Here is a 16736-nt window from a genome sequence, read left to right as displayed (position 1 = left end):
CACACAGCTCTCGTGGGGTAGCAACTTGGTACATTACAAGTAGAATATTTTGTATATTGAGTAGCAAAAGAAAAAGCAACTTAGATTTGTATAGAAGTTCTCTTGCATTAAAAAAAAAATTAAGTATACAAGTTTGGGGTTGAAAGAACATGTATACAGCAATGCCATTCGTGAAGCTAAAATACTTACGGGTCCCACCGTGTCTATAGCGCCTTTGTGACTTAAATGCAGTTGAGAATATGAGATGCTGCCTGCAAGGATTCTTTGTATTAGAGAGAAATAAATATAACTGAAAATTTTAAAAATAGAAAAAGGCAAAAAGGAGAAAGGGAGAGCGGAGCCCTCTGCCTTCCTTGATTCTCTGTCCACCACCCTCTATAACATGGCGAGAGCCGAGAAGTCTCACATCAAAATAACTTAATAGAAGTCCTCTTTCTTCTTTCTGTTTCCCACAATTCAAACGCAGGAAGAAGACCAGGACTCGGTCCAAGCCTCCAAGGCCACCATCTCTTATTCCGCCTTTCTATCTTCTCTGACTTCCCTCTTTCTCTCTCTCTCTCTCTCTCTCTATGTTCTTGACTTTTTGTCCTTCGTGGTAGTTTCTTCTCCCTCTGGAGGTTTCTGTCGTCGTTGTTTCTACTCAATGGTGTCCATTCTTTCGTTGATTGGGGGCAGAAACTCAAGCTTGCTCATAGAATTATTCTTTAAATCGGGGTTTCGTTTCTCTGTTCTTGCTAGTAGGTCCTCCTGATCTCGAAAACTATGCTTTTGTGGTGTTTTTGTTTTTCTTAATTTCCCCACTCCTTTTTTCGCTTCTTGTCGGAAGTACGTTATTAATGCGTTAATGCCGGTTGTTTCAGGTAACATATAGAAATTTGAGCTTTTAATCGAAGTGGGTTTCTGGGGTTCTTTGATTCTGAGGAGTATTTTGGTTGAGCTTTTATGCTCTATTTGTCTTTTCCCTTAGGGTTTGTTTATTTCTGCTAATTCGTGTTTCCGGTGTCTGCCTATCAGCAAATTTTGTTGTTATGGTTTCGATGTCTTGAAGTTTGATTTTGACGGTCGATCTCTGATGGGTTATCGTTTATGGGATACTATGTTCTTGAAAAGTTGAATTTTTGGGACTTGTATGTTTATCTTTTTTTTCTCTATATATCCTGTTATATGCTTCTTCATTTTGCCCTTCTTTTTTAGCCGTTTATGTTCTTAATGGATTTTTCTGCATGGGCTGTTATTTTTTTTATCCTTTTTTCTCTCTAACCTTGAAATTTAAATTTTGATCGGTGATCTTCTGTGGGTCTTTCTTTAATTGTGAATTTTGATCTTTTTGGAAACTTTTAAATTTTTAGTTGTTCTCTGCATTACTCTGTCCATCTCCAAGCTTCTTTTCGTCTCAACTCCTTTTGTTCCCTCTTCCCTTTCTTTTTATTATTCTTTTTTTTTTTTTTGAAAATTTGTATGATTTTTGGCCTTTTTGGTTGGTACAGACTAGAACCATTACACGCTTGACGAGACGTTTCCCTGCGCTCTCGTCGGTGGGAGGACTAGGATTTGATTTGCAAATTTATTACGGTTGAAGAAATATCACACATGTTACCCTTCAACAGAAACAGAAATCAGCCAAGGACCAGCAGATCTTGGTCTCTTTCAGGTGGGTGGGTTTCTTTATCAATCGCTGGAGGACCCTCGTATATTTTAGAAGACCTGATTTTTTGCACATTAATTTAATTTCTGATCGTTTATTCATTATAAATTACTTTCTGTTACAGTCGAACAACGAGAGAGAGAGAGAGAGAGAGAGAGAGAGAGAGAGAGAGGTGGGATAAAAAATTTAGAAGCTCATGTCAAAAATATAAAATAAAATGTGTAAAAGGAAAAAAGAAGGAAAAAGCGAAGCTTATTCAAGTAACGGTGAAATGATGCAAATCACATATTTGTTATTTCTATATATACAAATATAGAACAAATTAAGATATGGAAGTATTGAGATGGCTGCAAATAAATTTGTTAAAGGTAGAGGTGATCTTAGTGGAGAATGACTGCTAAACTGGGATATGAACAAGTGGATTTATAATTTGGGTATTGAATTGAAATTCTGATTTCTGCAGCAGAGCCTTAGCCAGGAGGTTTCTGTAACCAAAGGATAAACAATACTGATGTTGGCTAGTATTTGGTTGTCTATATGGAATTTCTATTGATTAATTTTTCCTGTTGTTCATGCAGGCATGGATTATGCAGATTCAAAACGGAAGAGCAACTTTGTTGGCAAGGTTCTTTTGCTTGCTATTCTCACAGCCCTATGCATTATTATGCTGAAGCAGTCACCTGGATTTAGTAGCCCAAGCCCGGTAAGTTCCTCATAGAATGCAATATGACATTTGCCTTTCCCAGAAAAAGTTGGTATTCAATACACCAACTTTCTCCTGATTTGCATGTGCAAAGCTGGTGTTGAATACACATTTCTTGATTTGCATTACCAAAGTAAAAGGAAATATATAGAGTTGAATAGAACAAATTATATTCATATGCTTTTCCCCCCAGTTGATGCCTCCTGTATGGACCCATATGGATCAAAACCTCACAATTTCATGATTATGAGAAAGAACTATCACATCACCACCAATCTAGTTTTCCTCTGGAGCTAAAATATCTGTTCCAATTGTTACTTTACTGCTTATAGTAATAGGATCATTTTCTTGGTAAAACTTTGGCCTAAAATATCAAGCATGAAAGCGGTTTTACTTGGCTTTTTTTTGTTTACGTTTACCCACATGCATAGTTACCTAGGTTGATATTAAAATTGCATGGTTCTTCCATCACCATATGAGATGTCCATCTACATCTAGTACTACCCAACTACTCAACAACTTCTTTGTAGAGTGTTAGAAAAATTTCCTTGATTGAATTCATTAAATTGTTCCCTTTTACTTGTTTCCACTTTGCTATCCCACTCTAACAGTATTCTTTTTTCTCTTTTCTTTTCTCCAGTTCTCCCGTCATGAACCAGGGATGACACATGTCTTAGTAACTGGAGGTGCTGGCTATATTGGTTCACATGCTGCACTTAGACTTCTGAAGGATTCATACCGTGTCACCATAGTGGTATTTATCATTCTGAACTATGAGTTTCCTCTTTATTGTTCGTTTCAAATGATTGAGATTTAAGTACCAGAAAAAACAATGTAAAAATATAAAATGTTGTGTGTATCTTTTAATTCTGACAGGACAACCTCTCCCGGGGAAACATTGGTGCAATTAAGGTCCTTCAGGAGAAGTTTCCAGAACCTGGGAGACTTCAGTTCATTTATGCTGATTTGGGCGATGTGAAAGCTGTATCCTACTTTTACAGTCATTGGGTGCTTTTTTTCTCTAACTTAGCTTTTAATCTTTTGAAAGTTTTTACCTTAATTGATATATTTCAGGTACACAAAATATTTGCAGAAAATGCATTTGATGCTGTGATGCATTTTGCAGCTGTTGCTTATGTTGGGGAAAGCACACTTGATCCTCTCAGGTGTGGGTTATTCTTATTTAAACTGGACCCTTTTAAACATCAGTTGATCTTGAGAAAGATTGGTATATTCTAATAACCAACTTCCTTAGAGTGCAGAAAATTTTACTTAGTACCTTGGGTTAGTTAATTAGTAGAACTGTAGAAATCTCTGCATTAATTTGCAGGATTTAGTAACTATTAACTCAATTCTGACAGTTGGGTTGCTAAGTTGATGAGAAACTTTTTTCCCCATCTGAGACTACAAACTTCTTTATTTATTTGAAAATTTGATAAGAAATTTTCTTGAAGTGACTTTTCTTGGAAGAAAAGAATCATAAATGTCAATTTATATGTCTGAATAGAAAAAAGAAAGCATTTAGATTTTTCCCCTTAACTTCTTAAACATTGGTAGAACTGTAGAGGAAACTTCTGTTCTAAGATTTATGTTCCAGATTTTAAGCCTGTTCAGGTGGCTATCTTTTTTATTTTGAAGTCTTGAAATTGAAAGTTCAGTCATGTTTGGTTTGTTTAGAGCTAAACTACAAGAAGCTATATTTGGAGAGGTATGAGAAACTAGAATTAACATTTACAAATACTGTCCATTTAATTCAGAGCAATTTTTCTCAGTTTTGTTAGATGTGTCCCTTAAGTATGCAATCCTTTAGAGGATCAAGAATCTTTAGATTTTTTTCCCTTTTTGATCAGCAAGAATCAGTTAATAATTTCCATATCTTTAGTAAACTCTGCTCTTCAAACTAATGCTATAATTGTTTCTATTATCACATAGATGTGTCTACACATGATTTTGACACCATTTAGTGGGGTTTTCAGCACTAAGTTCTCTGATCATTAATACACAAGCTTGGAGGATGGAGAAAGATGAATTTCCTGGATTAAGTAAACTTTCTCAGAATACCCATTTAATCTAGGGCAATTTAGGATGCATTTGGCATGCTTTCAGAGAGTTAGTTTTGATTACTTTGTCATTCTAAGAATCATTTTTATTTTGGGGGGGGAGGGGGTCAAAAGTCATTCTAAGAACTCCCTTATTGGAATTAAAAAAATAGCTTAAAAAAAGATTCAATTTTTACTCGAATTTCATTCTTAAAATGGTGATTCTGCGAAGCAGAACTTTTATTCAATTTGACCAGATGGATCTGAAAGGCATGCAAACCTGTAGCAGAACCAAGAGTGTCTAGCTGATTTGAAATCCAAGGATTTTCCAAATGGCATAATTAATTCTCTAGTATTATAATGTATGTATCTTTAACTCAGAAGTTGGGCTTCATTTTAGCTTCCTAACTTGCTTTGCATTCTTGTGTATCATTGCAGCTCTAATGGGATATTAATCATTTTCTACCTCGTTGTGAAAGCCCCCTAAAATTTTAGTGTTTTCAAAAGATTAAACAACTTTATTTTACTATTTATAGTGAAAAAGTGAAAAATACCCTGTCTTTTTTTATTTTTTTTTGTAATGACACCTTCCTCTGCGTTGCAGATATTATCACAATATTACATCAAATACCTTGGTAGTATTGGAGGCAATGGCTGCACATGGTGTGAAGACACTAATTTACTCAAGTACATGTGCAACATATGGAGAGCCTGAAAGGATGCCTATTACAGAAGCAACTCCTCAGGTTATAGCTTAAAGCTACATTGTATTTGTTGACAATGATTTAGGGATGCACAATATTTTCCTTTATTTGTAAATGCTACAGAAATAGAGAAAAAGTGGCTGTTACAAGTTCTATCTGTTTTACATTCATTGTGACATGACGAATGAACATGATGCACAAATACAGGCCCCAATTAACCCATATGGAAAAGCCAAGAAGATGGCAGAAGATATCATTCTCGATTTCTCAAAGAATTCAGACATGGCTGTCATGATCTTAAGGTTGGTGTGTGTATGTATGTGTTGTTCCTTTGGGTTGTTTTTATTCTTGATGAAGTTAATTTGTCTGTATCTGTCCATCTTATTTGATCTTGGGATGGTACATTGTTCCGGGAATTCATATAGATCCCATTACACCCCATACCTTAATTCCTGAATCCTGACCAACCATTAAAAGTCCAATGGAAACACTGGTCCTCTGCTGCTTTTTCAAGCTTCTTGAAAGGTATAGTTCAATGGTTTAAATGGTTTTGGTTTCTTATAGCTAGTGTCAGTACGGTGTGGTAGTGCCAGGGCTTATTCTGTCTTCTCTTAGTCTGAGCAAGTTATGTTTCCATCCTTTTAGGCATTGGTGTTCTGGGTAACTTAAGTAAAAAAGCTTTACGAAATCCTCCTAGTGAGCATAGACAAAATGGGTAGCTAAAGTTAAAGTATGCTAATAATCCACATAATCAAATATGACAAACCTACTAAGCTTTGTATCCATATCTCTAAAGAGTAGAACTAGTTGAACCAATAGTTGCAAGACTAATTTCCCTCTATGAAAAACTTCCAGATATTTCAATGTGATTGGTTCAGATCCAGAGGGAAGGCTAGGGGAAGCTCCCAGACCTGAATTGCGTGAGCATGGACGGATATCAGGTGCTTGCTTTGATGCAGCAATGGGGATAATTCCTGGGTTGAAGGTTTGCTGCTGATCATTTTCCTTTCACTGTTTTTTCTGCTTGTAAAAGAATCTGCAGATTATGCAACATAAGAAAAATGACCAAGTTTCTTTTATTTATGTGCATGATATTTGTTACTGACTTTTAGTTGGCATTTTCATTAGGTCAAAGGAACAGATTATAAGACACCTGATGGCACTTGCATAAGAGACTACATTGATGTCACAGACTTAGTTGATGCTCATGTGAAGGCTCTTGTGAAGGCAACCCCTGGAAAAGTTGGTATTTACAATGTTGGCACAGGAAAAGGTAGTGAATTCAACGTAGATAAGATGGCAAATTGCAAAGACATCTGTTTATTTGAGGAATGCAGGCATTTTGGATGGAATAGTGTTCTTGTTGAAATTTCTAAAGTTTTTCTGTATCTTGTAAACAGGTAGATCAGTCAAGGAATTTGTGGAGGCATGTAAGAAGGCGACAGGTGTGGACATCAAAGTTGAATATCTCAGCCGCCGGCCTGGAGATTATGCTGAAGTTTACAGTGATCCATCCAAGATACTGCATGAGTTAAACTGGACAGCACAGTACACCAATCTTCAAGAGAGTTTGCAGATTGCATGGAGATGGCAGCAGTCTCATCGTAATGGATATGGGCCCCCCTTGGCTATGTCCTCTTGATAGATCATTCCACATTGTAATTTGTAACAGAAGATTCAGATAGGTGCGGCTGTGCATTGAGCTCCCACATTTATTTCTTACTGACCTTTTCCTTGATAGAGGGGTTTCATTATGCAAAGGGGAGGTTTTGGGTATTCATTTTGGAGATAAATCAGCGTAGGAGCAAGCCCATTTGTTATATTAATGAGAACAGAGAAAGTTGAATAATAATGCATCCAGCCCATATAGCTCCTTATACTAACCCTTCTCATTATTGCAGAAGTCTTTTCTGACAACAATTATATTTGGACTCGTCGCTGTTCTTGCTTGTAACATGGAAAAGAAGCCTCCATTTTATGGTAATCTAGATGTTACTGAAAGATCTTGGGTGATGATCTGAATTTTCGAACAATAACCTCTCTCTCCACCTTTTTTCCCTCCATTTTCAGAGAGAAACAAAGTACAAGTTTTTGATGATTACAATGAAATCGTCTTTCTGGCTTAAAAAATGATATATATATATAGAGAGAGATCCATAACACTATCCCATGAATTGGGAACACCTCCCCTTCATAATACTATACAGGAGGATTACCTTTTGCACAAGCAGTAATGAAATCACCCGCATGATTCATGATGACAGTGCCTATTCCTGCAGTAGTAGACTTTAAGGCATCATCAATATTGCTGTTAAGCCCGACTTTGAATTTCCTGCTCATGAAAACTCTGCCCACGACTATCCATAACACTATCCCATGAATTGGGAACACCTCCCCTTCATAATACTATAGGGGAGGATTAGATGTTTTTTGTGTAGCTACGATGTTATGTGGGTAGACATGGGCAAAGTTTGTGTGAACAGGAGATCCGGACTCAGCCCAACTCCCCATGGTTTTTGTTAATGATGGGACACAACCGATCTTGTGAGAAGGCTGGAAGAGGGGTTAGGGAATAGGGTATGCTAGTTTGTGCACAAGATACGACCAACACTTTCTCCGCGAGGAACTCTTAATAAAAAATTTTCTTACATCTGGTTTTTCAAATACACCATAGTATAATAACCCCATTATTGAAAACAGTACTGTCGACAGTACCCAAATCCGAGTCCATGTTTTGCCATTCCTTTAATTCACATAAACATTTATCAGGCTCAGTTTGGAAGAAGGTTCAAAATATCATCACATATCGGCTAATACATATTGTATCGGAGCCTTTCCAATATACTCCTATAGGGGATATTTCGGATTAGCAAGTGGTTCAGGGGGTAGACAGGCCTTAGACCGGCCCCTCTAAACCAGATTCAGAAAAAAGAAACAGTAGCGATACAGGCCGACATGCCCTATTGGCATATCGCCCTGTATTGATATTTTGAACCATAGTTTGGAAGCCAAAAATGGCTTTGACAGGTGGACACCAAAAAGAGATGCTGTAAGCTTTCATTGTCCATTCCACACAGTGGACAGGTGAGGTCAACCTTAGTGCTTCGTTTTGCAAGCTCCAATGCCATCGGAAGCACCCCATTGAGGCATCTCCATAATAAGAAAAAACCCGAGGTGGCAAATTAAAGTGTTTCCACTAGGATTTCCACCACAAACCTAGGTCATATTCAGTGCACATGGATGGGCCTCGAGAGTCAGCCCACAGACACTTATAACCTGAATTTACAGTATATCCGGGGTTGAGTTTGCATGCTAATACATCCTTCATAGTGAGTTTGGATTTAGTCCTCACAGCACTTGCAGCCGTGCAATGGGACCATCTTCATACTTGTATATTTTTATTCATGAAAAGGTGTTCCCAATGCACGGCAGAAAGGGTTGAGGATGGTGTGAGGATTGAATCTGGATTCTTTCATGGTTGCGCTGGCTTCTGGAAATGCCACTTGGGAAGATACCAGAGGCTATAGGCTCTGGGAAATGGGCACGGACAACATCAGATTTAATTTCCATTGCATGGTTTGATGATCGATAAAATTTGCAACTCTGCCGTTTGGGAATGTAACATTTAGTTTTTGTCATGAGAAGAAGCCGGGGAACTAAGGTTCAGATATCATAATGTCCCATCCATCCCCATCGACCCAATGAGCATCTTAGTAATAACAGATTTGTAGATGAACATATATGATGTAGTATGGGATTTGGCTCAATTGAGTAAACATTTACTAAGGTAGTTTTCGAGACCCATCTTAGTTTTTATTTACCAAATTAGCATCATTACAACATTCTTTAATCTATCTGATTCACATTTATCAAATTAGCATGTAAACGGGATTTCCAAATTTGTCTTCAATTAGGTCTTTCTTTTTGAACTGATTTAGTAGGATTCTAATAAGGAGTGTTCAAATTAAATAAAGAAACTTTCTTGTAAGAGGCACAAGGGTGTAAAAGAAAGTCTATAAAAGGAGAAGAGTATTGCAAGAAGAAGTGGTTTTGTTGATTTTCTCTTAATTATTCGGTGAATTTATTCTTCCTATTTTCGACTCTAGTTCTTTTCTTTGAAACCTCTTTGAATGTGATTTGTTTCCTAACTATGTCAGTTGGTATCAAAGTTAAAAAGATATTAAAAGTGTCTGAAATCTAAAAAGGGGTATAAATGCTTTTCTACTTTTTAGAGGCTTTGAATAGACAAGCTTGTTTGTGTTGGACCAAACTTTTAACATGTGAAATTTTCTGATTTTATTATTTTACCCCTAGAATAGACTATTTGGTAATTTTGAGCTCAACTTATACTATTTCATATAAAATAATTTATCAACTTCAAAATAATATTTAATAATTAATTAAAATAATAATTAAATATAAAAAATAGAATAATTAATAATTAATAAAAACACAAATAAAGATTAATAATAAATAAAAATAACTAATAGTTAAAAAAATAATAAATAATTAATAAAAATAAATAATAATTAACAAAAATAATTAATAGTTAATAAAAATAACTAATACTTATTAATTAATAAAAAACATAATTAATAATTAATAAAAATAACTAATAATTAATAAAAAACACAAGTAAAAATTAATAAAAATAATTAATAACTATGAATTCTACTTGAAATTTTGAAAATTTGGAAATAAATTATTAAAAAATAAAATAATGTTGAAAATACCAATAAATGCCACGAGTGTATAATGATAGTTAGCAAAATAATATTTGAAAAGGTTTCAAAAAATTATATCATTCCCATAGTAAAGTACCTACACATCTGTGTGTCATACATATAATTATCCTACTTGTTTCATAACTACCCTATGCAACCACCACAACAATAATAAACAAAAAAAAAATTAGAACTACAATAATAATAAACTAGATAACATTGCATGTAAGAGATGCATGCGACATCCGAGTGCCATATCATCCTCAAACGGTTGTGATATTCAGGGTTTCTACAAGCCATGAAGTGGGTTGATTAAACTCCCTGAGCTCTGCCACAAGGTCGGTAATCAGTTCATTAGCCCAATAAAAAGAGTGTGTATGCTTTTCCCATAGTGGGCAACACAAGAAAATTCTTCCATGATTTTCATCTGTCACAGCTTTGTAAAGTTCCATATAGGCAACCCCGCATGCACACATGATTGAAGAATGCCTAACAACCATTTTCCCTACATTGTTCATGTACATAACTATAATGGTACACTACAAACAAACAAGTAGTTCTAATAATAGTTCAAGTACACAACTATGACTAAAAACAAATAGTTCAATGCATGTTCCTATCTACTAATTCTTGCCCATGAGGAGTCTCTCCATCATCATGCCCTTCTGTCTCTACCTTTACATTTTCATTAGGCACTTGCATATTAGGATCACCATAGTCACTGAAAAGGGAATCAACTATTGATTCCCTTCTTAGATAGTTGTGGATAGCAAAGCATGTAATGACTATGTCTCGTTGGAATGGAGATTGAAAGGTGCCATCCTTTTAAAAATTGGAAACCAAGCTTTCAGGACACCAAATGATCTCTCAATTACATTTCTCAGCTTTGCATGTGCTTGGTTGAATTGTTCTTCTTTAGTCCTAGCACTCACATGTCAAAAGTTCGTTGCTGCCCAATATCGTGCATTTTGATAGGGTGCCCTAAATTTTCTTGTATTAGCGTATGCAACATCGCATAGGTAGTACTTGTCTATGTCAATCAAATTTATCTATCAAAAAATGAATTTACCAAAAAATAATGAACACCCCTAGAACAACATTCTTACCAGAAGGTGGACATACATGAACATCATGTTAAAATCACAAACTGCTAGCACATTTTGGAAACATTCTTTCCCTCATCTTCCTCGATATTTCAGTTGTTTCTCCAGTGGTGCCACAACATGAACAAGTGTGCCATCTAAAGCACCAACAACACTCTTCAACAACAAATGAAAACAAACAAATAAAACTCATTCTCATCTCAACCCCTATCCTAATAAAAATTATGAAACCTATGTGATTTTGTCGATTAGTTACCTTGAATACTTATCATAATCATTTGTAGTGCCCTGGGATGTTTGGGTTTGGGTCAAATGTAGTTGGATAGATCATCTCTTGTGCAAATTCCATCATAGCAGCTAACACTTGATGGAAGTATCTATGCATTGTTTGAGTGGAGTTTTGGAACCGTCTCTTTAGAATAGAGAACCTTTCATTATGGCTTAAATACAAGAGAAACATAGCCATCTTTTCCTCCACTAAGATGTATCAACTATTGTGCAACCATCCACGATTTCAAAAATGGTCACATATCCATAAATATGATTCAACAGGCATCCTCAAAACCTCGATGGTTTGGGTATCATTTCCATTTAATAGCTCTCGTGTATAGATATAACCGGGTAGTGCAGATTCACAATCTGACATCCTCGGAATACACTGCCATAAATGTTTTTTTATATACCAATATAGGAGGATAATTATACTCAATCTCTTCATCCTAGTTGTTAACACATTTGTTGGATACCTAGAAAGTTAAAATTCTACATTAAGATTAATCTAAAAGCAAATATCCAAGCATGTCGAAGAGAAATATGAAAATGTCAATTATGTCAAATCATCGAGTGCTACAAACTAATATAATCTATAACATATCCAAAATATAAAAAAAAATCCAAAAAAAAAAGCATATTGCATATGTCCACCTAGAAGTAAAGTGTATCATTTCAAACTAGAGAAAAAAGGTTCAACCCATTTGTTCAATCGAAACATCATGTTCAAATACCACTGAAATCGACAAACAACTTCTATGAGAGGTTCATCCTCTTAGCCCACAGTGATATCCACCTTTTCATCTCCTCCTCATTGAATGTGTTCCATGTTCCACACCAATGGATTCACTCCTTCCTAGCTTTTGGGTTTTCCACGAAGAAAATTGAAACCTCAAAGGAGTTCTAGCTGTCCATCCCATTTCATGGAGTTTTTGCATGCAACCTTCTACAGTTAGAACTCCATCCTCAGCAATCAGTATGTCAAGAAGCTTCTCTATCTTGACATCAATCTCACTAATGCCCTTCTTTTGCCTTTTAGATAGTTGTTCACTTGGACTTGTAGACCCTTTAAATGTCTATTGTGTTTAAGCTTGAGGCCTTGTGGGAGGTGTGACATGGGTGTCATCAAGATCAATAGGACCACCCTCTGGGGTCTCATCCTCAAATTCAAAAGATGGTGAAGCAGATGATACACTAGTAGAGGTTACTTGTCTCAGCCTATTCGCAAATGGAGTTCAGCCAACTTCTCCAGTTGCACAAGCCCCATCTAACAATGCTCTGCACTCATCCACAAACTGCAACTCCGCATACCTAAATACTTTTGCATTTGGATATGCCTGTTACCATATAAACAAACAATCCATCCTATTAGACCTTATACACAAAGATATACCTATCAACAACAAAATTCCAAACTAATTATCTTCAAGAAATCTTCCCATTGCTCATTTGTCTAGTCCACTATACTCATGGTTGGGTTGTATCCATTTCTCGTCCTACTAATTAGGGTCACCCAAAGTTGATATTTTCTCTTCAAATAATCGAACCCATTTTTAAGTTGTTTTGTGAAAAGTTCTTTTGAATATTTTCCTTTAACTTCTTTTGTATCAGTGCCCATGAATCTTTCCTCAATGGTTCCCCTTGCCTTCCGTGGATAGTCACCTCATCAATACATAGGTCCAACAATAGCTTCTATAGTGTTGGATCCTTCCAATAGGCCTTATCATAATTATCCCCAGAAGCCATTCCTAAAGTCCCTATAAACATTATTGCACAAACAATATATATATATATATATATATATATATATATATATATATATAAACATTCACAATTAGAGTGATCACAAAGAAAGAAAAAAGTCAAAGCAAATCGTAACTTGAAATAGCTAGCTTCACTAACATTCGGCTAGCAAGTTGGGGGGTTACTTGTTATGAAACTAGATGTTTGGTATATAACTCAAGTTGGGGGGTTACTTGAAATAGCTATGTTACTTATCCACCATCTTGTTAGAGATGAAATAGCTATGTTATTTTCCTTTTCGGCTCAGACTACAGACATTTGCTCATGACTGAGGGTATGGTTCAATCAATGTTTTAGAAAACACTTTGGAAACTTCAGCCAAAACCTTCTGGTTTTGCTCATGACTGAGGATATGGTTCAATCAATTTTTACCATTACTAAAATTATAGTTTTGCAAGAAACAGATTCATACTTCAGCCATTATAGAGGATGAAATATATATTTCATGGATCATGTCTATGCTACCACATCCCACAAGCAAGATTGTCAATATAAACATTCAATTGTTTAACTTGGCATTATTGATGGGGAATCTTTAACTTGATGGAAGCAAGGAAGGCAGATGGTTATTTGTTAACAATCATCCATTTCAGATTTGAATACAAGTGCAAAATAAGCAACAAGCACATTGTAATTTAATAAGAATGTAGATAGTATGCAACATCACCCCAAGAACAAAAGTAGATATATATGAAATAAGATAAACGATCTGATCTAATGGTACCCATATTAATTGTATAAACCACATTATATAAATTATAAAAAATATAAAATATTAAGTGCCTACTTTGTTGCCTAGGTATGATTTGATGTTATTTTTTCTTCATATATTAGTCAAGTTGTTTTTTTTCTTTTTTTTTTTCTGTAATTGTTCTATTTAGTATTGTTTACATGCTTTGGAGCTGGTGAAGGATAAGTTATTTACAGCTCAAAGTAGAATAATAATTTCATGTATATTGTGATTTCCCCTCTCATCTATTCTCTTGCTTTATGAGAGTTAAAACAGAAAAACATAAATAAAATAATAGAGATTTGGAGAGATAAATTGAGAAATGAGTTGGTTAACTTATATTTACTAGGGCCGAATCAACCCTATTTATAATTACAAAGATTGAGTTATAGTGGGACTATACAAAGATGAGAAGTCAAGAGATAGAGCTTATCTGGGTTATTTAGGTTTATCTAGGATAATTCTTATCTGGAGATAGGATTAGGATTATCCTAGTTTGTTATCTTGAGATAGGATTAGGATTATCCTAGTTACATACAAGAACCTAGATGAGTAGGTTTCCTTGATGGGCTTGGAGATTTACATAGGCATGCATGGGCCCATGGACGTCTACGTTATTATCCCCTCACAAGTTGAATGGGGTGATGAGAAGCTTGTCTTGAAGACTAGTAAACCAAGCTGTGGAGAGAGGTTTGGTGAAGATGCTACTATCTGGTTCGCTATTGGAACATACCAAATTTGAAGCTACTTCTGGGTGACAAGGTCATGCAGGAAATGAAAGTCTACCTCCACATGTTTCACACCAGAGAATAAGGGGGGGGGGGGAGCTAGAAAGCCAATGTCTCGTAACAAAGACTGAATCCATAACAACCCCATGACTGTGTTGGCAAGAGATCTGAACTCCAATTCAATACTGGAGCGAGTAATGGTATGTTGCTTCTTAGAGCTCCAAGAAATCAAGTTGGAGCCAAGATAAATTGCATAACCCTCTGTAGATCATCAATCATCAAGACAGCTGGCCCAATGGTGTTTGTGTAAGCAGTCAATTGCCGAGAAGAGGATCCCCAAAAGTGAAGACTGTGAGTCAGAGTGCCCTTGAGATAGCGAAGTATTCGCTTGACCGCTATCTAATGTTCCTCAGTGGGAGAGTTATGGTGACATACTATAGAGACCCAACAATGCTCCGATACTCTGTGGGGTTAGATAAGGGTTTGCCGGAATCTTTTGAGAGACGACCAGAGGTAGACATGGGCGAACTTGCAGGTTCCCCTTCAAGGTTGGTTTGATGTAGTAGATCCAGGATGTAGTGCTGCTAAGAGAGAAACAAACTACCAGATTTGCGACTTACCTCGACCCCCAAAAAATAGTGGAGCGACCCTAAGTCCTTTAATGGAAAAAGCGAAGAGAGTAACTTGAGAAAATCACTATTGGCAACGGTAGAGTTTCCGGTCAAAATAATGTCATCGATATATACCAACAGAAGTAGGGTTGATTGTTTAGAGGAGAAAACAAAGAGAGACGAATCAATAGTGGAGTTGCAAAATCTCATATGTTTGAGGACAGAGCTTAATCGTGAATACCAAGCTCGTGGTGCTTGTTTTAGGCCATAGAGAGCCTTCTTCAATTTGCAGACATGATTTGGGTATCTGGGATCAATGAACCCTTTCGGATGATGCACATAAATATTTTCATCAAGGATGCCATGAAGGAAGGCATTGTTAATATCTAGTTGATGAACTGGCCAATTCTGCACAAGGGCAATGGAAAGTATTGTCTGTACGGTTACCAGTTTGACAACAGGAATAAAGGCATCAAAGTAATCTAGACCTAGGACCTAGTTGAAGCCCTGAGCGACCATGCAAGCTCTGTAAAAATCAATGGTTCCATCTACCTTCTTCTTTATTTTGTATATCCACTTAGTTCTGACAATGTTCATGGAGGGATCATATAAAACTAATTGCCAAGTGACATTTTTAATGAGGGCCTAATATTCTTTTTGCATAGCCAGTTGCCAGTTTGGTGATTTGGTGGCTTTGTTCAAATTTTTAGGTTCTTGGTCTTGTAGGAGAGCAGATGAGATTGGATACCTTGTCGCAAGTTGGGACCAAGGAAGGGTTCCGTCCATGGACCGCATATGCATAGAATGAATGCGTATCAGTTGAGAAATTGGTGTTGTAGAGTTCAGTAAGTCTTACATACTTCAATACCTTTATGGCTGATCAGAAGAAGATTGCTCCAAGGATCCTGAATCTGGAGAGATGGTCACTAAGCTAGAGCTAGACGTTGGTGCAAATTGGAGGCTGCGACGAAGGAGGTATTGCTGGTGTTGCAGGTTGTAGAGGTGCAGGTGCTAAAATGATAGTACCTGTGGAAGCAAGAATTATGCTTGGTGGTGCTTCAAAAATTCCTGGAAATAAGGTTTCATCAAATACCACATGCCGAACTATAAAAATACGCCCTGAAGGAACATGGAGACACCAATACCATTTGTGAGAGGTACTGTAACCAATAAAAATGCATTGAAGTGACCAAAATTGAAACTTATTCTTATTGTAGGGTTGTAGAAAAGGATAGCACGCACACCCAAAACAATGCAACAGAGAGTAATCAGGAGATCTCTGAAAGAGTTTCTCATGAGGGGACATACCATGCAATATCTCTGTTGGTAGTCAATTTATCAAAAAAACTAAAGTTTCTACCGCACCAGCCCAGAAGGAGAAGGGGAGCTTGGAGGAGGCCAGTAGAGATAAAGTAGACTCAATCACATGTTTGTGCTTCCATTCAACTGATTCATTCTTTTCATGTGTATGAGGGCATGCCAATCGATGTGTGATGCCTTTCAGATCTAAGTACTGGGAAAGAGAGTGATACTCTCCACCCCAATTTGACTGAAAGACTTTTATTTTGGCATTGAACAAAACTTCTACATGTATCTTAAATTTAATAAATATATCACAAACATTTGATTTTTGAGCCATAGGATACACTCAAGAAAAGTTTGAAAAATCATCCATA

General features: G+C 36.3%; 1 protein-coding gene across 3 annotated transcripts; it reads left to right on the top strand.

The window, feature by feature from the left end:
* Positions 1-311: 311 nt before the first annotated feature.
* On the top strand, positions 312-6974 carry LOC148846114 (putative UDP-arabinose 4-epimerase 2). Of its 3 annotated transcripts, none has more exons than XM_088954485.1 (11): positions 312-860; positions 1488-1651; positions 2224-2348; positions 2989-3102; positions 3225-3332; positions 3423-3514; positions 4992-5133; positions 5299-5393; positions 5947-6076; positions 6220-6364; positions 6492-6974. In XM_088954485.1, the coding sequence occupies exons 2-11, from the start codon at positions 1591-1593 to the stop codon at positions 6731-6733; spliced, it is 1254 nt and encodes a 417-aa protein (XP_088810611.1). In that variant the 5' UTR covers positions 312-860; positions 1488-1590; the 3' UTR covers positions 6734-6974. The 3 variants fall into 3 exon arrangements, with proteins under 3 accessions (XP_088810611.1, XP_088810610.1, XP_088810612.1); XM_088954484.1 differs by having other exon boundaries at positions 313-737; XM_088954486.1 differs by having other exon boundaries at positions 337-1127.
* Positions 6975-16736: the final 9762 nt, after the last annotated feature.

This window comes from Nelumbo lutea, chromosome 7, assembly GCF_056320005.1.
Source record: "Nelumbo lutea isolate HS-2025 chromosome 7, American lotus-T2T, whole genome shotgun sequence".
Classification (NCBI taxonomy): domain Eukaryota; kingdom Viridiplantae; phylum Streptophyta; class Magnoliopsida; order Proteales; family Nelumbonaceae; genus Nelumbo; species Nelumbo lutea.
The sequence above is the reverse complement of the archived record's forward strand: the minus strand, read 5'-3'. Positions and strand labels throughout refer to the sequence as shown.